This window comes from Anomaloglossus baeobatrachus, chromosome 9 (assembly GCF_048569485.1).
Source record: "Anomaloglossus baeobatrachus isolate aAnoBae1 chromosome 9, aAnoBae1.hap1, whole genome shotgun sequence".
In the NCBI taxonomy this organism is placed as follows: domain Eukaryota; kingdom Metazoa; phylum Chordata; class Amphibia; order Anura; family Aromobatidae; genus Anomaloglossus; species Anomaloglossus baeobatrachus.
The window spans coordinates 47,820,018-47,845,392 of record NC_134361.1 but is presented as its reverse complement, the minus strand read 5'-3'; the positions used below and the strand labels follow the sequence as shown (position 1 = coordinate 47,845,392).

General features: G+C 48.4%; 1 protein-coding gene across 1 annotated transcript in view; it reads left to right on the top strand.

Moving 5' to 3' along the window:
• Positions 1–17,925, top strand: part of CLASRP (CLK4 associating serine/arginine rich protein) — a 123,863-nt gene extending 105,938 nt beyond the window's left edge. The window contains 3 exon segments of the mRNA XM_075324858.1: positions 6,423–6,502; positions 13,515–13,539; positions 15,970–17,925. Coding sequence (XP_075180973.1) covers positions 6,423–6,502; positions 13,515–13,539; positions 15,970–16,012 — 148 coding nt within the window. The 3' untranslated portion in view covers positions 16,013–17,925.
• The last annotated feature ends 7,450 nt before the right edge of the window (positions 17,926–25,375 follow it).

Genomic DNA, 25,375 nt, shown 5'->3' with positions numbered 1-25,375 from the left:
AAGCTCTGACGCCGGGCTCCATCCACAGACCCATAGCACCTGATGGATACGGAGCAGGAGTACAATCAGGGACAAGGCCCTGCATCATACAGGTACTCTGTGTCCCCGGCAGGCACAGACACACTCCGGGCTGGCTGGGTGTTGTAGTGCGCCGGGGACCGTAACGATTGAGTTGGTGTTCCTGCAGTTTACTGGGGGACTTTTGTGTTGTGGGAACGCAGCGCCGACCCCCACTGGACCGGCGGCGCTGCTGTGACTTGTAGTGCGCCGGGGACACGCCGACCGCGCTTTTACGGCGGCGGCGTTTATAAATTTAGTTCCCGGTTTTTTGCGGCCTAGCTCCGCTTCGTTCCCGCCCCCACCCTGTCAATCAGGGTAGGGGAGAGACGCTGTTTCACAGCAGCGACGAGGGCTGGAGCCTGATTTACATGCTCCAGCCCTCTCACTAGGCACAGAGGGAAGCAGGCTTCCCGCTCTTAGTCAGGAACGCCCAGGGCCCGCCCCCCCCTCCTCTCCCAGGACGCCGGCAGCCATTACATGCAGTCTGGCTAGAGGAAGGACGCAAGGCTCTGGGAGACCTGGACTAGGGGGCTTTTGGAGACCACACACCCGCTCTTAAGCGGGCGGTAAGCGGCATTTCAGCTGGCCCCTCTAGTGCCTCAGTGTGTATTGGTGTACTGTGTCACCAGATATATATTTTTATTTATTTCTTGCACTGTGAGGTCGCTTCCTGGCTGGATACCCCAGATCGCTCTGAGGAGGCAGCAACATGTCATCCACAAAACGCAAGGCTGCCAAGGCTAGGGCTGTGTACACTGCGTGTGCTGCATGTGGGGCTGCTCTACCAGCAGGTTCCAAAGACCCCCATTGTGTGCAATGCTCAGATCCGGTGCTGCTTCGCCAGCCGGAGTCCGGAGAGGTAGTGACCCAGGCTGAGACGCTTGTAAGTCCTGCCCCGGTGTCAGGGACAGACTTTGCAGTTTTTGCTGATAGAATGTCTGTGACTATGGCAAAAATCCTTGAAACTTTGCAATCCATGACTGGGGCTCAGTCTATGGACACGGCGAGGTCTCTGTCCTCTAATCCCCCTCAGTTGGAATTAATCCAGACTGCAAGGGGGTCCCCGGCTTCCCAGGCTGAGTATTATGACTCAGATGATAGCCCCAGCCACCCTAAGCGAGCTCGCTGGGAAAGACCCTCAACGTCATCACACTGCTCAGGGTCTCAGCGCAATCAGTCGCCCTGTGATGCGTCTGAAGAGAGTGATCAGGAGTCTTATCCTGGAACCCCTCTCAATCTGGATACCCCGGATGGGGACGCCATGGTAAACGATCTTATCTCAGCCATCAATAGACTGTTGAATATTTCTCCCCCAGCTCCTTCTGCAGAGGAGGCAGCTGCAGAGCAGGAGAAGTTTCGTTTCCTCTATCCCAAGCGTAAATTGAGTGCTTTCTTGGATCACTCTGACTTCAGAGAGTCAATCCAGAAACACGACGCTCATCCAGAAAGGCGTTTCTCTAAACGTTCTAAGGATACACGTTTTCCTTTCCCCCCTGATGTGGTCAAGCGCTGGACCCAGTGTCCAAAAGTAGACCCCCCGATTTCCAAACTTGCAGCTAGATCCATAGTTGCAGTGGAGGATGGCGCTTCACTTAAGGATGCCAATGACAGACAGATGGACCTTTGGTTAAAATCTGTCTATGAAGCTATCGGCGCGTCGTTTGCTCCAGCATTCGCAGCCGTATGGGCACTCCAAGCTATTTCAGCTGGTTTAGCAAAAGTGGATGCTATCATACATCCAGCGGTGCCGCAAGTGGCGTCCCTTACCTCGCAGATGTCTGCGTTTGCGTCTTACGCTATCAATGCGGTCCTAGAATCTACCAGCCGCACCTCAATGGCGTCCGCCAATTCGGTAGTTTTGCGCAGAGCCTTGTGGTTAAAGGACTGGAAAGCAGATGCTGGTTCCAAAAAATGTTTAACCAGCCTGCCTTTATCTAGAGATAGACTGTTTGGCGAGCCATTGGCTGACATCATTAAACAGTCCAAGGGTAAAGACTCTTCCTTACCCCAGCCCAGATCAAGCAAACCTCAGCAGAAAAAATGGCAGCAGAGGTTTCAGTCCTTTCGAGGTTCGGGCAAGACACAATTCTCCTCGTCCAAAGGGACTCAGAGGACGCAAAGAGTCTCAGATTCCTGGCGGGCTCACGCACGCCCCAAGAAAACAAATGGAGGAACCGCTTCCAAAGCGGCTACCTCATGACTTCCAGCCCCCCCCCTCCGCATCTCCGGTCGGGGGCAGGCTCTCCCGCTTTTCCGACATTTGGATGTCACAGGTCAAAGACCGGTGGGTGACAAACATTTTGTCTCGCGGGTACAGAATCGAGTTCAGTTCTCGTCCTCCAGCTCGGTTCTTCAGAACCTCCCCACATCCAGACCGAGCAGATGCCCTGCTGCAGGCGGTGGACTCCCTAAGAGCGGAAGGAGTAGTGGTTCCTGTACCGCCTCAGGAACAAGGGCGAGGGTTTTACTCCAATCTCTTTGTGGTTCCAAAAAAGGACGGCTCGTTCCGTCCTGTTCTGGATCTAAAGCTGCTCAACAAACATGTGCACGCCAGACGGTTCCGGATGGAAACCCTCCGCTCTGTCGTTGCCTCAATGTCTCAAGGAGACTTCCTTGCCTCAATAGACATCAAAGATGCTTATCTCCACGTGCCAATTGCTACAGAACATCAACGTTTTCTACGTTTTGTGATAGGAAACGACCATCTTCAGTTCGTAGCTCTGCCATTCGGTCTGGCGACAGCCCCCCGGGTCTTCACCAAGGTCATGGCGGCGGTGGTAGCAGTCTTGCACTCTCAGCGACACTCGGTGATCCCTTACCTAGACGATCTACTTGTCAAGGCACCCTCTCAAGAGGCATGCCAACTCAGTCTACATGCTACGCTGGAGACTCTACAGACGTTCGGATGGATCATCAACTTTCCAAAGTCGAATCTGTCACCGTCACAGTCACTAACGTATCTTGGCATGGAGTTCCATACTCGAGCAGCGAGAGTGAAGCTTCCGCTGAACAAGCAGCGGTCCCTACAGACAGGGGTGCAATCCCTCCTTCAAGGCCAGTCGCACCCCTTACGGCGCCTCATGCACTTCCTCGGGAAGATGGTGGCAGCCATGGAAGCAGTTCCCTTTGCGCAGTTTCATCTGCGCCCACTTCAATGGGACATTCTCCGCCAATGGGACGGGAAGTCTACGTCCCTGGACAGGAAAGTCTCTCTTTCCCAGACGGCCAAGGACTCTCTACAATGGTGGCTCCTTCCCACCTCATTGTCTCAGGGAAGATCCTTCCTGCCCCCATCCTGGGCAGTGGTCACGACAGATGCGAGTCTGTCAGGGTGGGGAGCAGTGTTTCTCCACCACAGGGCCCAGGGGACGTGGATTCCGCAGGAGTCCACCCTTCAGATCAATGTTCTGGAAATCAGGGCAGTGTATCTTGCCCTACTGGCCTTCCAACAGTGGCTGGAAGGAAAGCAGATCCGAATCCAGTCGGACAACTCCACAGCGGTGGCATACATCAACCACCAAGGAGGGACGCGCAGTCGGCAAGCATTCCAAGAAGTCCGGCGCATTCTAATGTGGGTGGAGGACACAGCATCCACCATATCCGCGGTTCACATCCCAGGCGTAGAAAATTGGGAAGCAGACTTCCTCAGTCGCCAGGGCATGGACGCAGGGGAATGGTCCCTTCACCCGGACGTGTTTCAGGAAATCTGTCGCCGATGGGGAGTGCCGGACGTCGACCTAATGGCGTCCCGGCACAACAACAAGGTCCCGGCATTCATGGCGAGGTCGCGCGATCAAAGAGCTCTGGCGGCAGACGCATTGGTTCAAGATTGGTCGCAGTTCCGGCTCCCATACGTCTTCCCACCTCTGGCACTCTTGCCCAGAGTGTTACGCAAGATCAGATCCGATTGCAGCCGCGTCATACTCGTCGCCCCAGACTGGCCGAGGAGATCGTGGTATCCGGATCTGTGGCATCTCACGGTCGGTCGACCGTGGTCACTGCCAGACCGACCAGACTTACTGTCCCAAGGGCCGTTTTTCCATCAGAATTCTGCGGCCCTGAACCTGACTGTGTGGCCATTGAGTCCTGGATCCTAGCGTCCGCAGGATTATCTCAAGGAGTCGTAGCCACAATGAGACAAGCTAGGAAGTCAACGTCTGCTAAGATCTACCACAGAACGTGGAAGATTTTCTTATCCTGGTGCTCTGCACAGAGAGTATCCCCTTGGCCATTTGCATTGCCCACCTTTCTTTCCTTCCTGCAATCGGGGTTGGAAAAGGGCTTGTCGCTCAGCTCCCTTAAAGGGCAAGTCTCGGCACTATCTGTGTTTTTTCAGAAGCGTCTAGCACGTCTTCCTAAGGTGCGCACGTTCCTACAGGGGGTCTGTCATATTGTGCCCCCGTACAAGCGGCCGTTAGATCCATGGGATCTGAACAGAGTACTAGTTGCTCTGCAAAAGCCGCCCTTCGAGCCTCTAAAGGACGTTTCCTTTTCTCGCCTGTCACAGAAAGTGGCGTTTCTTGTTGCGATCACATCGCTTCGGCGAGTGTCTGAGCTGGCAGCTCTGTCATCCAAGGCTCCCTTCCTGGTGTTCCACCAGGACAAGGTAGTGCTGCGCCCCATTCCGGAGTTTCTCCCTAAGGTCGTATCCTCGTTTCATCTTAATCAGGATATATCCTTGCCTTCCTTTTGTCCTCAGCCGGTTCACCGGTATGAGAAAGACTTACGTTTGCTAGATCTGGTGAGAGCACTCAGAATCTATATTTCTCGCACGGCGCCTATCCGCCGTTCAGATGCACTTTTTGTCCTTGTCGCTGGCCAGCGCAAGGGGTCGCAGGCTTCTAAAGCCACCCTGGCTCGATGGATCAAAGAACCAATTCTGGAAGCCTACCGTTCTGCTGGGCTTCCGGTTCCTTCAGGGCTGAAAGCCCACTCAACCAGAGCTGTGGGTGCGTCCTGGGCTTTGCGACACCAGGCTTCGGCTCAACAGGTGTGCCAGGCAGCTACCTGGTCGAGTCTGCACACTTTCACCAAACATTATCAGGTGCATACCTATGCTTCGGCGGATGCCAGCTTAGGTAGAAGAGTCCTGCAGGCGGCAGTGACATCCCCGTAGGGGAGGGCTGTTTTGCAGCTCTAACATGAGGTATCTCTTTACCCACCCAGGGACAGCTTTTGGACGTCCCAATCGTCTGGCTCTCCCAATAGAGCGCTGAAGAAGAAGGGAATTTTGTTACTTACCGTAAATTCCTTTTCTTCTAGCTCTTATTGGGAGACCCAGCACCCGCCCTGTTGTCATTCGGGATTTTTTTGTTGTTTGCGGGTACACATGTTGTTCATGTTGAACAGTTTTTCAGTTCTCCGACGTTTTTCGGAGTTAATTTGTTTAAACCAGTTATTGGCTTCCTCCTTCTTGCTTTGGCACTAAAACTGGAGAACCCGTGATACCACGGGGGGGTATAGCCAGAAGGGGAGGGGCCTTGCACTTTTTAGTGTAGTGCTTTGTGTGGCCTCCGGAGGGCAGTAGCTATACCCCAATCGTCTGGGTCTCCCAATAAGAGCTAGAAGAAAAGGAATTTACGGTAAGTAACAAAATTCCCTTCTTTGGCCCAATCAACATGGGGAATATTTTGTAAATTAGAGGTAATGGTGTGGATTTTTCATGTCTTTGAAGGAGGAGTTAGAGGGGGGCCAAATATCCAGGACAAAAGGACATTTGCAATCATTCATGACCTAGCTATGATAGCTAAACGGTGCATCTTAAGACATTGGATACATAGGGAGACTCCATCTACAAAGGAGGTTATCGACGACTTACACAACCTTCTGAGATTGGAGAAACTAGAGGCGGAAAAGGATAAGGACAAGAAGACAGACAATTTTTTTGGGAGGTGGACAAACTTTATAGAAATCCATTTCACGCGGGGAGAAATAAATGCTTTGGTGACACCTTTCATGCAAACCGAGTGGTACCTTCTGAATGAAATCCAGGATAGCTTGGGGATATTGAGGTTCACCTAGTGGAGACCCAGGAGGGAGGGGGAGATGAGACGTTAAGGAAGACTTAAGATACGACATTGGCACTCAAAATACTAAAGAATGAGAAAGGGTTTTAAGGTTTTGTGTTACAAGTGTTTTAGGTAGAATCTTTTGCTCTAATTTGCTATGCATCATTTTCAACTGAAGAACTTTAGGGACTCCCAAGCTGGAATATTACTCTTTTCTATGTCATAACTTGTCAGTTGAATGAACCCATTTTGTAATCCTAATTATTTTGTAACGGTTTTATATAATTGAAAATCAATAAAAAAGGTTTTGAAAAAAAAAAAAAAAAAAAGTTAAATCTTATCATTCGTTTTTAGAGAACGAGAACGACGGGAGAGAGAACGTGACGAGTGGGAAAGGCATTACACAAGAAGCCGATCGCCTTCACCGAGGCACAGTAAGTCCATTGTAAATCCTTAAATATACCCAGCAGTGACTTGTGCTACAGTTGTTTAATCCTTGATTAAAAGGGTCTGCCACGTAAATAGTGATTGGATTATGTACTGTATTTAAAGGTAACCTGTCACTAGTTTCATGCAGGGCAGTTGGTTGACGGGTCTCTGTGTTCATTTACAGTGTGTCCACCCATATCCTGTCCACCGCCATTGACTTGAGAGCGGCGGCAGCTATAGGCATACAAGTGGTGTCTAGATATAGTAAAGTAGCCATGCGCTACGCAATGAAACCACCTATAGCGCCACCTGGTGGAAAACAACGGGGTTAGCATTTTTATCTCAAGAACAGAACGAGATAGAGAAAAAAAGTGAGTTACAAAGTTGTAGGGCATCATCAATTCAATACGAATCGACACCTTGCATACAGAAATGCTATGGTTAGAACGTGTAAAACTCACAAGGCTGCGAACATGAAGCGATACCTCATGGAGACTTTCCTACAAGTCATTGGGTATGGTGGCTGTGTGGCCTCCACGCTCACCTGACCTGACCCCATTGGACTTCTTTCTGTGAGGTCACATCAAACAGCAGGTGTATGCGACCCCTCCACCAACATTGCAGGACCTACGACGACGTATCACAGATGCTTGTGCAAACGTGTCACCTACCATATTGCACAACGTGCAGCAAGATACAGTATGCTGTCCAGAGTCCAGATGTGAATTGCAGCTGACGGGGGCCACTTTGAGCATCAAAGTTATATGAGCGCCACATGCCTGACCAGCATTCAATGTTTTTGGGGAGATCATGGGTTTCATATCATAGCATTTCTGTATGCAAGGTGTCGATTTGTATTGAATTGATGATGCCCTACAATTTTTTAATTCACTTTTTTCTTTATCGTTCCTATGGGAGACCCAGACGTTGGGTGTATAGCTTCTGCCTCCGGAGGACACATAAAGTACTACACTAAAAAGTGTAGCTCCTCCCTCTGAGCCTATACACCCCCTGGAGAAACCAGATCTAGCCAGTTCATTGCTTTGTGTTCAGGAGGCATACATCCACACATGCATTCTCATCTGATTTTTCATTTTTGGAAAGTTTTTGAAGAAAAGCGGGTCCAAGCCTGGACTCCCGGCATGTCCCTTCTCACCCCACTGTGTCGGCGTTGCTGTTTAAGATTGATTTACAAGGCTGGAGCCTTACATGCCGCGCTCCTTCACCATCCCTCGGGCTCTGGCTTGAAGTGGGAGCCAGCACGGTTCTCCTTGCTTTGCAGGAGACCGGTCTCCATCCGCAGCCCTTCAGGATCCTGCTGGACGGAGCACTCATCCCCAGGGACTTGGAACCCTGCGTCTCAGCAAGCGAAGTACCTGAGACGTTTATATTTGGGGGGGTCCCGGTACTTTATTATGGTGGGAGAGTGTGCTGTGTAACTTTTGTGACATTTCCGGCCGGTTTTCTGGCTGTCGCCTGAGAACCGCGCCGATGGTGCCTGCGTGCCGGCCGCATCGCTTAAATTTAGGCCCCGGCTTCGCCGGAGGCCTACTTTCGATTTCACTGCCCTCGCATGCCAATCATGCAGAGGGACAGTGCGGCTCCGCCCAGCGGCCGTTCGGCACAGGGGAGGGACACTCCTCTCTGAGTACATGTCCCCTCCCCTGTAAATCTCCTTGGCCCTCCAGATCCCGCTCTCAGAGCAGGCCCCGCCCCCTCTCCTCGCTCCGGCGCCATTTTCTCAGCGTTTTTTCTCTGGATCAGCGCTGGCTGCAGCATCCCTGCTAGGCTGCTTGGGGGTCCGGGCTGTTGGATCTGGAGGGCACACAAACGGTCTGGTAAGCCACAACCTCCGGTTGTGGACCTTATTATATACTCTCTGGTGGTCATTCTGGCTCAGAGCCCCCATTATCAGCAGCATGTCTCACACGAGGAGCATGGCTGCAAGGCTGTACTCAATATGCACTGCATGTAAGCTCATACTGCCTGAACCGAGCACATATCCACATTGTGATGCCTGCTCTAACCTGACAGTGCCTCAGCCTGGAGTCTCACTCACAGTGGTCCCTCCGGCTGCTCCGGCTCCGGTGGCTGAACCCCCGGCATGGGTAGAATCCTTCTCTAGGTCAATCTCCCAGTCTTTTGCCGTCTCCATGGGACAGCTGTCCCGGACTTTGCTGAACATGCATCAGCCCCCTTCTCAGGGCGCCTCTGCTGCTAGGGCTCTCTCAGCAGAGCTCACAGAGGATTCTTCATCTCGTCCCAGACCCCGTCCTCCTAAAAGGAGACACAGGGTTCCCTCTCCTGCCTCGTCCCGCGGCTCTGATTCACGAGCTGACTCGCAGGATGAGGAGGATGCCTTTACTGGGGGCTCGGACGCTACCATTGATCTGTCCGACAGTGACGCAGATGTTAGTGATTTGATTGCGTCCGTTACTTCTGTACTGGACCTCAATCCGCCAGTATCAGAGGAGCAACCCTCTCTGGCAGAAAAGCACCAGTTTACCTTGCCTAAGAGGCCAAAGAGTGTGTTCTTTAACCACTCCAGTTTTCAGGCCACTGTAACCAAGCCCAGGTCCTGTCCTGACAAACGCTTCCCAAAGCGTGGTTCTGATGACCGTTTTCCCTTTCCACCTGAGGTGGTCAAGGAGTGGGCTCATTCACCAAAGGTAGACCCTCCGGTGTCTAGACTCTCAGCCCGGACCGCCAGGTTGACCTTCTGGCCAAATCTGTATATGAGGCGGCTGGGGCCTCGTTCTCCCCATCTTTTGCAGCAGTGTGGGCTCTCAAGGCCATCTCTGCTTCTCTGGAGGAGATGCATTCCCTCACCAGGGAATCTATGCCCGAAATGGTTGCCTTAACTTCCCAGGCTTCAGCTTTTTCATCCTATGCCATGTCTGCCATGCTAGAGGCTTCTCACCGCACTGCGGTGGCTTCGGCTAATTCCCTCGCTATCCGCAGGATCTTGTGGCTTCGAGGGTGGAAGGCAGATGCTTCTTCAAAGAAGTACCTTGCTGGGCTCCCTTTTGCTGGATCCAGGCTATTCGGTGAACAACTGGATGAAATTATTAAGGAAGCTACTGGCGGGAAGAGTACTTCCATGCCACAAACTAAAACCAGGAAACCTGGCCAGGATAGGAACCAGTCGAGGTTTCGTTCCTTTCGTTCCTTCAACTGGTCATCCTCTAAGCCCTCGGCTTCGTCCACTAACTCAGACATGGACCAAAAGCCCAACTGGCGCATAAAGGCGCGTCCACAAAAGACCGCAGGAGCGGCTGCCACTAAGGCAGCCTCCTCTTGACTATCTGGCCGCGCCAGCAACGTCCTTGGTCGGTGGCAGGCTCTCCCACGTTGGCGAAGTGTGGTTTCAACACGTCTCCGATCAGTGGGTGCGGGATATCATCTCCCACGGCTACAGGATAGAGTTCTCTTCCAGCCCGCCAAACAGATTTTTTCTGTCAACTCCCCCCTGCTCCAAGGCCGCCGCCCTCTCTCAGGCCGTGGCATCCTTGCAGGCCAACGGAGTAATTTTACCGGTTCCCGCCCGGGAACGGTTCAGAGGTTTCTACTCAAATCTCTTCCTAGTCCCCAAAAAGGACGGTTCCTTCCGGCCCATCCTGGATCTCAAGCTTCTCAACAAGCATGTTCAGGTGCGGCATTTTCGCATGGAGTCTCTGCGATCAGTCATTGCCTCAATGACCCAAGGGGATTTCCTGGCATCCATCGACATCAGAGATGCCTATCTGCATGTGCCAATTGCAGTTTCACACCAGCGTTGGCTACGTTTTGCAATCGGAGAGGAACATTTCCAATTCGTGGCTCTTCCCTTCGTGTTAGCCACGGCCCCTCGAGTATTCACCAAGGTCATGGCAGCAGTGGTTGCGGTTCTGCACCTCCAGGGGTTGGCAGTGATTCCTTACCTGGACGACCTTCTAGTCAAGGCTTCATCCAGCGCAGTCTGTCAGCGGAGTGTCTCGCTCACTCTCGCCACTCTAGTCCAGTTCGGGTGGCTTGTCATTCTGCCCAAATCCACTCTGACTCCGACCCAGAGGCTCACGTACTAGGGATGCAGTTCGAGACTCTGACGGTTCTTGTGAAGCTGCCCTTAGTCAAACAGCAGTCCCTCCATCTGGCGGTGCGCTCTCTGCTGAGGCCCCGCCGTCATTCCATCAGGCACCTGATGCAGGTGCTGGGTCAGATGGTGGCGTCAATGGAGGCTGTTCCTTTTGCCCAGTTCCATCTGCGCCCTCTGCAGCTGGACATTCTCCGCTGTTGGGACAAGCGGACTTCCTCCTTGCACAGGCTGGTGGCTCTGTCTCCACACACCAGGGGCTCCCTTCAGTGGTGGCTTCGGCACCTCTCTCTGACTCAGGGACGCTTCTTCCTGGCCCCGTCCTGGGTGATCCTCACCACGGATGCCAGTCTATCCGGCTGGGGAGCGGTATGTCTCCACCACCGAGCCAGCCCTCTCGATCAATGTGCTGGAAACCAGAGCTGTGCTTCTGGCTCTCCTAGCCTTTCACCACTTTTTGGCGGGCAAGCACATCCGAGTCCAGTCAGACAACGCGACAGCGGTTGCCTACATCAATCACCAAGGCGGGACACGCAGCCGCCTGGCAATGTTGGAGGTTCAACACATCCTTCAATGGACGGAGGACTCCAAGTCCACCATATCCCCAGTCCACATCCCAGGCGTGGAAAACTGGGAAGCAGATTATCTCAGCCGTCAAACCGTGGACAGTGGCGAGTGGTCCCTTCATCCGGCAGTGTTTCAGTCAATCTGCCGCAAGTGGGGCACTCCGGAAGTGGATCTAATGGCATCCCGGCACAGCAACAAGGTTCCGGTTTACGTGGCTCGCTCCCACGATCCTCAGGCCCTTGCAGCGGACGCTCCGGTTCAAGATTGGTCCCAGTTTCGTCTGTCCTACGTGTTTCCCCCTCTAGCTCTCTTGCCCAGAGTTTTGCGCAAGATCAGAATGGAAGGCCGTCGGGTCATCCTCATGGCACCGGACTGGCCCAGGCGAGCTTGGTACCCAGACCTGCTCCATCTGTCCGTAGAGGTGCCGTGGCATCTTCCGGACCGTCCAGACCTTCTCTCACAAGGTCCGTTTTTCCGCCAGAATTCTGCGGCTCTCAGATTGACGGCGTGGCTCCTGAGTCCTGGATCTTGACGGTCTCTGGTATTCCTCCTGAAGTCATCTCCACTATGACTCGGGCTCGGAAGTCTTCCTCTGCCAAGATCTATCACAGGACTTGGAAAATTTTCCTGTCCTGGTGTCGCTCTTCCGGCCAAGTTCCTTGGTTTTTTTCCTTGCCGACTCTTCTGTCCTTTCTACAGTCCGGTCTGCAGCTAGGACTATCCCTCAATTCCCTCAAGGGACAAGTCTCTGCTCTGTCAGTGCTGTTCCAGCGGCGTATCGCCCGGCAGGCTCAGGTGCGCACCTTCATGCAGGGCGCGTCTCATATCATTCCGCCTTACCGGCGGCCCTTGGATCCCTGGGACCTCAATCTGGTCCTCACGGCCTTGCAGAAACCCCCCTTTGAGCCTTTTAGGGAGGTTTCTTTGTCTCAGCTCTCACAGAAAGTGGTCTTTCTAGTGGCCATAACTTCCCTCAGGAGAGTCTCTGATTTGGCTGCGCTCTCTTCGGAGTCACCTTTTTTGGTTTTTCATCAAGACAAGGTGGTTCTCCGTCCGACTCCGGACTTTCTTCCTAAGGTGGTCTCTCCTTTTCCACCTTAACCAGGACATTTCCCTGCCTTCCTTCTGTCCGGCTCCTGTTCATCGCTTTGAAGAAGTGTTGCATACTCTGGATCTGGTGCGGGCGCTCCGGATCTATGTGTAGGTCGGCCATATCCGATGCCTACCAGTGTACTCAGGTGCCTCCCTCGCCGGGGATCAAGGCACACTCGACCAGAGCTGTCGGTGCCTCTTGGGCATTCAGGCACCAGGCTACGGCTCAGCAGGTCTGTCAGGCCGCCACTTGGACTAGCCTGCATACCTTTTTCAAAGCACTGCCAAGCGCATGCTCATGCTTCGGCAGATGCGAGCTTGGGCAGACGCATCCTTCAGGCGGCTGTCGCCCATTTGTGAAGTTAGGCTCCGCCTACTTCTCAGTTTTCTGTTTATTCCCACCCATGGACTGCTTTGAGACGTCCCAATGTCTGGGTCTCCCATAGGAACGATAAAGAAAAAGAGAATTTTGTTTACTTACCGTAAATTCTTTTTCTTATAGTTCCGTATTGGGAGACCCAGCTCCCTCCCTGTTGCCTGTCGGCAGTTCTTGTTCCGCGTGTTATCACCGGCTGTTGTCGTGGACAGAGTCTCCGGTTGTTCCGGTTCTTGCTCTGTCTTTACTTGTGGGTGGCTATTCTCCTTCAGCTTTTGCACTAAACTGGCTAGATCTGGTTTCTCCAGGGGGTGTATAGGCTCAGAGGGAGGAGCTACACTTTAGTGTAGTACTTTGTGTGTCCTCCGGAGGCAGAAGCTATACACCCAATGCCTGGGTCTCCCAATACGGAACTATAAGAAAAAGAATTTACGGTAAGTAAACAAAATTCTCTTTTTTTTTCTCTATCTCGTTCCGTTTTCGAGATAAAAATGCTAACTCCGCTGTTTTCCAACAGGTGGCGCTATAGGTGGTTTCATTGTTTAGCGCATGGCTACTTTACTATACCTAGACACCACTTCTGTGCCTATAGCTGCCGCAGTTCTCAAGTTAAAGGTGGTGGACAGGATATGGGTGGACACACTGTATAAGAGATCTGTGACTCAATTAGTGGTGCTGGTAAAAAGCTGAATTTGGATCACATCGGACTAGTCGTGTTTCTCCCTATATTCCACGGCTTTTCCAAATATGGTTGATAGAACGTCGTACCGAGTCCTGAGCCTCTTCTCCTGCCATTGGCTTTCCATAGAGAGTGAAGGACTTGCAACCACATGTGATATTCCTTACATACTGTGCTGAAAAGAATTACTTAGTAGCAATTTCACATTACACTATTTTTTTACTATTGCAGGTCGGGATTACAGCTCTTCAAAAAGGTAATATACACCCGCTGCTTTGACTCCTAATTCATATTCCTGCATTACATCATATTTACAAAGGTTTCGGACCGATCATTGTAGCTCATATAGACTATTAAAGTAGCCCAAAATGGTTCAGTCCTTTTGCTTTTACATTAGCAAAGTGAATGACATCTCAAACTAGTTACATTGATTTTATTTATGGTGTAAATTTATTACCTTTTTATGAAAGATTTGGGTGACGCTGTCACTGTAAGGCCAGGGTTACACGAGCGTATATTCTCTCATGTGAGAGAATCTGATTATGATCCTCCTGAATTGTACAGCGCTGCGGAATATGCTGGCGCTATAGAAACAAAGATTATTTATTATTATTTTTTATTATTATTATTATTATTATTATTATTATTGACACTCTGACGTGAGTGTCAGCTTAGTGGGATCAGAGAATCAGAGCACAGGTGAGGAGAAGATGGAGAACAACATTTCTCCACCTTCTCCATTCTGTGAGTTGGCGGAAATCTGACTGCACACTGATGTCCACCAAGTGCAGTTAGATGAATTCCACGCACCCATAGGCTTAAATAGGTACACGCCATCCAATTTGTGCTGCCACTCGAATCAGTGTGACTTAAGAAAAAAAAAAAGCTAATCGGCAATGTGCTTATAGAATAATATTGGTCCATGTGTTGTCTGATAAAAGCTTAGCAGTCATCAGTGTTATACGCTCAGTGAACGAGCCCTAAATGTAATTTCCAGCATGTTTTGCAAGATTAACGGAATGGTCCAATTTCAAAGCATTTCTCGCCTATCAACACTTATCACCAGGGACACTTTTGTCCCTCATCTGAAAGGAGCGGCAGTACATGTCCTCAACCACCGCTTTATTCTCAAGGAGAAAGCCGAATGCTGCACCTTGTGTTCTTTTCCAATCTCTTAGAGATTTAATGAAGCGGCTTTCTGTTGAAAAATCTGTAAAACTTTATCATGAAGGTCTGGCATTTATGTAGACGTATGCAATGGAGATTTCCTCAGTGTAGTAAAACAAAAGCCAGCACCAGGGGTGAGTATCCCCCCCCCACCTCCAATGTGAATGTCTTAATAACTTGTCATGTGGCCTTTAAGCATCAGCTGACAGCGACGTCTCCTGCTGGTCACAATTGGAGTTATTGTCTGTGGAGGCATCCCACTCTTCTTGGAGGGTAGGTCTCAGGTCATTGTGTTCTGGGATACAGAGTTACAGCCTTCACACAGAGAATCAGCCAGTCCCATAGGTTTTCTATGGTATTCAGGTCTGGAGAAAGTGCCGGCCGCTCCATGTGAGGTTCCCTACCCTCCAGCTGCTGTTCCCTAATGATGCAGCCTGAAGTATTGTTGTCCATGAAGATGACATTAGGCCTGTGCTGTTCATGCAGAGGCACAATGACTGGATTAATGATGTTATTCCAGTAGTAGGGGCTGTCACTGTACGATTCATAAAGTGTAGGGCAGTTCTGTATTGACTAGACGCACTGGCCCACACTAACATCACCACCATAGCCTTGTCTGGTGACAGCAGTGGCTGATGAATATCGCTCTCCTTGGCCATCATTTCTACTTGTCGTAAATGGAATTTCATCCGTGACCAGCACTGAGGTCCCTCGTCCAGCGTAGATGATGCCTGTGCCTGTTGGTGCAATCCGGTACCTTGCAGGTCTTCTAGCTCACAGACCACGTTAATGTAAATGGCTTTGAATGGTCTGACATGGCACTTGGTGCCTCTCGCCTCGTTTAACCCTAGAACACGCAACTATAGAAATCTTCCATAGAAAACAAGTAACCTAGCAGGCATGCGAGGCCCCAGGTATGTGTCCTAGGGTTAAATGTGCCTGGAGTTGTGTGGCATTAATCATCCAGTTCTGAAGGGCTTTGTTCACAATGAAGCGGTTATCTATGTGGGATGTGGGTGGCCAAAGGACGTCCACTTCTCTGAAAATCTGTGACTTTTCCAGTCTCTCTGTATCTCTGTTGCAACCTGCTGGTGACACTCTAAGCTCAGTGGTCACTTCCGTCTGAGAACATCCTGCTTGAAACCTCACAATGGCGCGGTGCTGCTGATCAATTGTTAGGTGTTGTCTTGGTCTCATGATGTCAAAATGTGAACAGCGTGATGAGGAGGACGGGTTAATACTAGTTCAAATTGAACCCGAAATTTATTGTGCGATTCATGGATCAAACACTGTGAATTATGCCATTTATTTCCTTGTTGGAGAACAGCGTTGTGCAAAAAGTCCTGAAACATTGAATATTAAGTTCTCTTGAAAGGGTTAGAGGGCATTGTAGGGTCATCCTAAAAGCCAAATATCACTAATTTTTTGTGAATACTGTAAAAGGGTTTATCCTTTAAGTATTTCCTTACTGATATTTGTAAATAAAATTGTATTTTTTTTTTTTTTTATCTTTTATCAGGAGGTCACGCTCCAGATCCAGGAGTCCGCACCATCGACACTAACTGTGCAAGGTTTCATAGTGACTCTGCCTTTGTATTATACGTCATTATAAATATGAAGTGACTGTACATTCCGTATATTGGAGTCCGAGAGGATGTCCCCTCCATATACTACATACTGACCACTAACTTTTTAGGCTAAACATTGCCCTATAATTCACCGATACTCCCTTTCAATGGCAGCTCCTCTATAAACTGTACATCTTGGCGATTGCTGGCACCGTGTTTTGGCAAAATGGCAACACTTCTTGCATAACCTGGTGCTGATTTAGCCTGGAATCATGTGCAGTTTCTTTTTTTTTTTTTTTTTTTTTCTTGTAGTCGTTTTGGATGCCACTTTTTGAGGCAAAGCCAAGAATGGAGGATTCACAGAGAATAGCAACCGTTAAAGGACTAATTCATCATCCACTCTGGCTATGGTTCAACCAAATTGCATCCAGGCGAATCTGCACCATAAACTGCACCGATGGTTCCGGGCTTACGGAGACTCGACAGCGCGCCACATTTTCTTCTGCAGCTTTTAATTTGCAGATGGAGCCAATTCTGGAGTCACAAGAAGCACCGACAAGATAGCGTCAGTTTGTAGTAGATCTGTTTTAGTGTCAAGTTTTTTTTTTTGTTTGACATTTCACAAGGATCCGGAATGTGATTGTGGTAAGGATCTCCACACCAGTGCTTTGTATAGGTTCCTTTTTTGCTGCTAAAAGTGCCATTTTGTGCTCTTTGACGTATAGATGACTCTCCAGTTTTGTTTTGTTTTTTGTTTGTTTTTTATTTTTATACTACAATTAGTAAAACTCGCCTTTTTTTTTATTTTAGTTTTTATGTATCATTCATTTTTGTGCCTGGTGCCATCTGTTATGATACGAGAAGTCTTGCCTCTACAGACCCAGAACAGGGGCACAATTTATCAATCAGTTATGTTTTGTGCACTTAATAAAAAAAATAAACGTTACAAACACACACATATATTATATATGGAAAAATAGACTGGACACAACTTTAAGTAAAGTCTTATATGCAAACAAGTAAAATGTATGCAACATGCAATCTATACTAGAAATCCAAGAGCAGTCTATGCAGATGGTAAGTTGTTTTTTTTTTTTTTTTTTGTTTTGGTTTTTTTTTTTGGACCCCCCCACACCTTTGTCCTCAATATGATTGACTATCAGTACTTAGACAAGTAAAGTCTTCCAGGACATACTTATACTTTTTAATAAAAAAAAAAAATCTGTCCCCAGATTTCACAATGTAAGCGGCATACATTTTTAGATCTTGGACCTAATGAGGCTGGAGTACTTGTTTTGAAAATCCACGTCTGTGTGTGTGTGTGTGTGTGTGTGTGTGTGTGTGTGTGTATAATAATTTTTGAAAGTGTATTCTTTTTCTGATATTAAAATACAAATTTCGACTCCCAGCTCTCGTCAGATCTAAAACTGTACATAATGTATTATGGAACCTGGTGGCAGATATCAGATATATACCTTTTTTTTTTTTTTTTTTTTTTTTTTTACTTTCCATGAAACATCTGCCTGTTTTGGCAGGTGGCAATAACCCATTTCTAATGAGAAAATATAACATTTCTGCCACTTTACTATGTATTGTTTTTTTTATTTTTTTGTATTGTTCTTGGTTTGTATTTTTTTTAATTATTATTTTTTTATTTTTTTATTGATCTTTTTCTGATTTTGGCCAGACTATGAGTTTGCAACGCTCCTCTGCAGTTACTTTAACACATAATGAAATCACTAGAATGCGGTGCTGTAATGAGTTGTGTAAGTGATTGTATTCTTTACCATTTTCCAGCCGATTTTTCCCCAGGAGGTTGAATATTGTACAATATTACGTTGGTTCCTGAATAGCATTTATTTTATTGTTCATGTAAATAAATTTATTTTTGCTTTTTTAATGCACAAGACTCTGTGTGATTGACTTTTCCTATACTATATACTGTGACAAAGTGGTTGCTAACCCGTTCAGATCTACAACTCGCAACATGCCCTGACAGACAACTTGGCATTCTGAACAGAGTAAACTTCAGCATGTGCACATAAATGCCAGGACTAGAGCTTGTGCAAATCAGATTTACTGGATCTGGCCTAGTGGCCGGTTGGATAGAAGTCGTGAGAACCACCGCTTACCTTCTGGCCTCTGCGGATTATGTTATGATTAGCTGGGCTTGTGCAAATATATATCGCTGCTGCATCACATCACACCAGGGCAACTAATCAAAAGATGAGTCGAATGTAAGAAGGTAGGAGGTGGTTCTCGAGGCTAATAAGATTTAATGTTGATAAATGTAAAGTAATGCACCTAGGACGGAGTAATCCTATAGCTGCGTATACATTAAATTGAAGTAAACTCGGGACTACAGAACAGGAGAAGGACTTGGGTATTCTCATTACAAATAAGCTGAGCAGCAGCACTCAATGTCAAGCAGCAGCTGCTAAAGCAAACAAGATTTTAGGATGTATAAAAAGAGATTAGATCCCGTGATCCCATCGTATTGTTACCCCTCTATAAATCACTTGTAAGGCCACATCTGGAATACGGGATCCAGTTTTGGGCTCCACATTTTGAAAAGGACATTCAGAAGTTAGAGTCAGTTCAAAGGTGGGCAACTAGACTACTACAAGAAATGGAGGCCGCCCGTATGATGACAGGTTGGAAAAGTTAGATAAGTTTAGCTTAGAAGAAAGACGTCTCAGAGGAGATCTCATTTATATGTCTAAATACACGTGTGGTCAATATAAAGGACTGGCACATGATTTATTCCTTCCAAAGACAATACTAAGGACCAGGGGGCACTCACTGCGAGTGGAAGAAAAGCGATTCCGGCAGCTAAATAGGAAAGGGTTCTTTACAGTTAGGGCATTCCACAGTCTGACTGCTCTAACACAAGAGGTAGTAATGGCAGATACTAGAACAGCTTTTAAAAAAGGGCTGGATGATTTCCTCAGTACACACAACATTGTTGGTTATAGGTGACTTGGGGACAAAAAAATGTAGAATTGGCGGAGGCAGGTTTAACTAGATGGACCAAGGTCTGTTTTCAACCTAAGTAACTATGAGGCTCCCGTCCAGCAACCATACATTACTGAGGTGGCCGCTGAATCAGGTCCTGCAAATTGACCAAATCTAGCCAGTACCCATGGTTTCAAGGCAGAAATGTGCTTCCACTCACTTGCCTGTGTCTTAGTGCATCAAGGAGCTTTTTTTTTTTCCCATTAAGCAACACTTAGTAGTTCACATAACGTTAAAGTAAATCTGAATGGTTAACCCTCTGGTGGGAACAATATCTTTAATAACGCGTTTGGGAATAATGTGTCTGTCAGGCGCAGGCTAAAAAAATACCTATATCATCTAATTTTTGCAATTTCCGTGATCTTAAAGTGATCAGAGACCTTCATAGGGATGCAATAAGAGACTACACATTATCAGGTGCAAAACAAACCCATTTACTCAGCATAAAAGTAATAACTCTGAAATACACACATTTCAAAACTCCCACCAAATAGCCCCCAGTTATAACACACAACGGTTATTAAAAAGAAAAAAATTTGGCAAAAAAGCATAATTTCAAGGCACCTAAAATAATATTACACACATAATTATTCAGAATTAGATCCTGAAGTTTCCCCAGAAAAAACACATTTGCAGACCAAAGAGCAAGAGCAACCTTATAAAGTGTGATGTGTTTGGGAACAATGAGCCTGAGAAGCCAGCACAGGTATATCTGCCCTCCTGAAGCTCTGCAGACCAACTGTGGTATTAGGTTTCACACAGCAGCTAGAGCCAGGGGATTTCCTGAAAATCTGGTGAGGAGGGAGAAATGAAAGTAAAAGAGAAGCGCCTGTCAGGCACATTAATCCCATCCGAGGGTTAAAGCATGCCTCCTTCTACAATGTGTCATAGTCCACTTCTAATACGTGCCCATTGTAGGTACATGTGATGGGCATCACCAATGACACTCGTAGCACTGTGAATTGTGACACCTTTCAATCGTTTCGATTTTTCTTTTCTGCAGAAATCAATAGTAAAATCGAAAATAACAAACTCTGTAAAAATACCCGCCCCCCCCCATCTAAAATCCATTGTCAGTGGAAGGGCGAGGTGGTACAGACACACACCTTGCTGCTGTGTGTATGGTAAATGGTTCTCACACTAGAGCTGGATTCACAGCTATACTGCTCAGTACTGCTTCATAATGTCCTCTAGTAGGAGTCCCTCATGTCTGTGTACTGTAGGTTTTATCCACTAAGAGACTATTGAAAATTAGCCATTGAACCGGCAAAGTGGAAAAATGCTACGGGCCTTTTAATAGTCAGTTTTATTCCTTATGTTTACACATAACAGCTTATTCTGAAAAGTTACCTAAACTTATATGTATGCTACAACCTAAAGCTATGCATCTGTCTTTCGCTTTTTTAAACACCCTTCCCCCTCCTCCCACATTTAGAAAAATAAATAAGTACCATATTTTTCGTATTATAAGACGCACTTTTCCTCCCAAAAATTTGAGAGGAAAATGAGGGGTGCATCTTAAAATCCGAATGTAGCTTACCGGGGCGTGTTTGAGAGGGGAGGGGTCACCGGAGGCAGGGGCAGTGTTCGGGGGTGGAGCTGCTTTGGTCGATGGCGGCCGGCGGAGCTGATGTGTGCGGCAGCAGAGCTGCTGTGTGCAGCGGTGGTGGCCGGTGGAGCTGATATGTGCGGCGGTGGCCGGTGGAGCTGCTGTGGTCGGCGGTGGCCGGTGCAGCTGCTGTGGTCGGCGGCGGCCGGCGGAGCTGATGTGTGCGGCGACGGCCGGCGATGTACAGGTAAGGACTTCAAATAATGGCGCCCTGAATCCGCACGTGCGCAGATAGAGCTCTTGACTCAAAAGGCTCAAGAGCTCCATCTGCGCACGTGCTGCCACTGGGCGCCATTTGTTTAAAGCACGTCTTCAGAATAACCCTTGCCGCCCCCCTCACAGAACAGAGCCTGCAGAAATCAGAACAAGCATGGGGCAGAGCAGAGCCGGGGCAGAGCAGAGCCAGGACAGAACAGAGCAGGGCGGAGCAGAGCCTGAAGCCCCAACACAGCGGTAAGTCACCACCGGATTATAAAACAGACTATATATAATATATATATAATATATATATATATATATATATATATATATATATATATATATATATATATATATATATATATATATATATATATATATATATATATATATATATATATATATATATATATATATATATATATATATATATATATATATATATTATAATATAATTTATTTTTTTTTTACCTATTTTTTCCTCTGAATTTGGGGTGCGTCTTATAATCCCGTGCGTCTTATAAAAAGAAAAATACGGTAAATTAAAGCTTTACCTGTATGCAACCATGACTGCAAACCCGAGATTGTCCACTTGTTCTTATAGGAACAGGAAACAGAAAATTTAAGAGCCCCTCAACCATCCCCAGTGTTTCTGTTCCTATCAGGACTGGGACTGCAGAAGTCATTTGGACCTGAAGCTGGTGGCAGGCTTATCCAGTTTTTGCAACATGTTTTGGGATTGATTAGCATTGCTACTCCATCCCTTTAATGGTCATACCTGATCTCTGTGGGTTATCCTTTCTACACTGGTGATCTGTGCTCATAGGGGTTATGTTCACCGGTGATGAGCTTTTTGCACCTGCTCTGCTGCTGTGGTTCCCGCTCTGTTTGCCATCACCTGGCCCTACGCAGAAGTTACCACACGAGGGTATGTGATTGTGTGGGGTACAATAGAAGTCACATGGCTGGCCGTGGTGACGACCTATTCTGCATAAGGCTATGTGCACATGTTGCGTTCTGTAACTTGCTGAAATTAACGCATCCTCTGGCAGAATTTGTCATTGTCAAATTTGGTTTTGACCACATAAACGCAGGAAATACGCATGCGTTTTTCTTGCGGTTTTGCCGCGCTTTGCATGCATTTTCAGTGCTTAAAATGGGACGCGTTTTCAATACAAAGACACTACTAAATAAAGTTTGAACATTCAAACACTAGGAAAAAAAGTGAAAAAAACATGCTTTAACCCCTTCACGACCATGGACAGATATATCCGTCATGGAGCGTGTCCCGTTAAGCCCCGCCCCCTGCCGCGGGCAGGCGGCGGTCGGCACACATATCAGCTGTTTTCAACAGCTGACGTGTGCCTGCTAGCCGCGGGTGGAATCGCTTCCACGGCCATTAACTCCTTAAATCTTGCTGCCAAAGTCTGGCAGCAAGATCTATATGCGCGCGGCCATGTTTTTTTTACTTACCGCCGCCCCCACCGGAAGTCACGTGCGTGATCATGTGACTATCGGTGGTTGCCATCGTAGCACAGGGTCATGTGATGACTCCTGCAGCTATGAAGTTTCACTTTCGTTTTCCCTCGGCCGCGAGCAGAGAGAAACAGAAAGTGACTGAATCTGCTGTTTACAGCTGTGTAGCTGTGATCAGCAGATAGATAAGAGCGATCGGATTGCTGATCGCTATAGCCCCCTATGGGGACTAGTAAAATAAAAAAAGTAAAAAAAAAAAGTTTAAAAAATAAAAAAAACAAAAAACCTAAGTTCAAATCACCCCCCTTTCCCCCCATTGAAAATTAAAGGGTTAAGAAATAAATATACACATTTGGTATCGCCACGTTCAGAAATGCCCGATCTATCAAAATATAAAATCAATTAATCTGATTGGAATTTTTTTGCCACTACGCCGTTTACCAAACGCCAAAATTACGTTTTTTGGTCGCCGCAAGTTTTACGCAAAATGCAATAACAGGCGATCAAATCTGCGCAAAAATGGTACCATTAGAAACGTCAGCTCGAGACGCAAAAAATAAGCAGTTACTGAGCCATAGATCCCAAAACATAACGCTACATGTTTTGGAAAATGGCGCAAAACGTGCGCCACTTTTATTGGACAAACTTGTGAATTTTTTTTTAACCCCTTAGATACAAGTAAACCTATACATGTTTGGTGTCTACAAACTTGCACCGACCTCAGGCATCATACCCACACATCAGTTTTACCATATAGCGAACACCGTGAATAAAACATCCCAAAACTATGGTGCCATCACACTTTTTTTGCAATTTTTCCGCATTTGGAATTTTTTTGCTGTTTTCCAGTACACCATATGGTAAAACTTATGGTTTCATTTAAAAGTACAACTTGTCCCGCAAAAAACAAGCCCTCATATGGCAAGATTGACGGAAAAATAAAAAAGTTACGGCTCTCGGAAGAAGGGGAGCAAAAAACAAAAACGGAGAGTGCCCCAGGGCTGAAGGGGTTAAATCATACACTATAATGATAATTTTCCTAAAATGATTATTGAGATTTAATATTTATGTTAAAAATAAAATTAACTTTTCTTTGTCGCTCCATTGGGAGACCCAGACAATTGGGTGTATAGCTTCTGCCTCCGGAGGCCACACAAAGTATTACACTTTAAAAAGTGTAACCCCTCCCCTCTGCCTATACACCCTCCCGTGCATCACGGGCTCCTCAGTTTTATGCTTTGTGTGGAAGGAGGCACACATCCACTCATGCATTCTCATATTAGTTATATCGGTTGGAAGAAAAGAGGGCCCCCACGGGGCCCCCGGCATGTTCCCTTCTCACCCCACTACGTCGGCGGTGTTGTTAAGGTTGAGGTACCCATTGCGGGTACAAAGGCCGGAGCCTCATGCCGTCTCCTTCACCATCCCTTAGCGGCTCTGGGAGAAGTGGGATCCTGACCGGTCATCCATTTACTGGGACCGTGCTCCCTCCGCAGCCCCTGTGGGAATCTGCCGGACCGGAGTCTATTCATCCTCAGGGACAGGGCCCTGCAACTCTAAGGTACTCTGTGTCCCCATGGGGACTGTGCAGGGAGCGCCTTCTTCCCGGACGCTGCAGCAGCTGCTGAATGGAGAAGGCCGGCGGACTTCCGCGCCGACCGCGCCTGCTTGTCGGGCGCGGTCTTAAATTTAGTCCCCGGCTTCATCGTGGCCTAGTAGCAAAAATCCCGCCCCCGGGCCTGCCTGTCAGGGGTAAGGGCGGGACTGCCGACCCTGACGTCGGATGTGAGGGCCGGAGCATCCTGTATGTTTCCTCCCCCCTCACTGATCACTGTGGGGACCCCAGATTCCCGCACTTTCCTGGCGCCGCCCACGGCTCCACTCCTCCCCTGAGAGCTCCGGCAGCCATTTTTTTGGCATTCTGCCGGTGGAGGATTCTCAGGGAAGAGCTCTGCAGCACTGGGAGACCTAAGGCAGGGAATCTGGAGGACACACACTCCGCTTTTTAGCGGTCGGTAAGCCACACCGGTCACCCGGTGCTGGTCCCCCTAGGGTGCCAGAATAGATACGTATTTATACATATATTTCTGTTCGGTCGGGCTGTATACCCTTTCCCATATACCCTCAGTGATCACTCTCCTAGGAGACAACAGCATGTCATCCACAAGGAGCAAAGGTGCTAAGGCACAGGGTTTTTTCTTTGTCGCTCTATTGGGAGACCCAGACAATTGGGTGTATAGCTACTGCCTCCGGAGGCCACACAAAGTATTACACTTAAAAGTGTAAGGCCCCTCCCCTTCTGCCTATACACCCCCCGTGGGATCACGGGCTCCTCAGTTTTAGTTTTCATGCTTTGTGCGAAGGAGGCTAACATCCACGCATAGCTCCACTGTTTAGTCAGCAGCAGCTGCTGACTTTGTCGGATGGAAGAAAAGAGGGCCCATACTAGGGCCCCCAGCATGCTCCCTTCTCACCCCACTTTTGTTGGCGGTGTTTGTTAAGGTTGAGGTACCCATTGCGGGTACGGAGGCTGGAGCCCACATGCTGCTTTCCTTCCCCATCCCCTTAGGGCTCTGGGTGAAGTGGGATCCTATCGGTCTCCAGGCACAGGAGACCGTGCTCCGTCCACAGCCCCTGGGAATCTGCTGGACATGGAGCTGAGTATCGTCAGGGACAGGGCCCTGCTACATTAAGGTACTCTGTGTCCCCGTACAAATCGCGCACACACACACCAGCATTGCTGGGTGTGTTAGTGCGCCGGGGACAGCAGCGCGGCGCGCTTGTGCTATTACTCACTGCAACTTTGCTGAGTGAGTTTATGTATTAGGAACTGCCGCGCCGGCCGCTGCTGGCGGTTTTTACACTGCGGCGCGGCTGGGACTTGTGGTGCGCCGGGGACTTCCGCGCTGGCCGTGCTTATACGACGGCCGCGCTTATAAATCGAGTCCCCGGCTTTTGCGGCCTAGTTCCGTTTCGTTCCCGCCCCCAGGCCTGCAAGTCAGGGGAAGGGCGGGACGCTGTTCAGAACGTCAGCGCCGAGGGCTGGAGTCTGCTTAGCA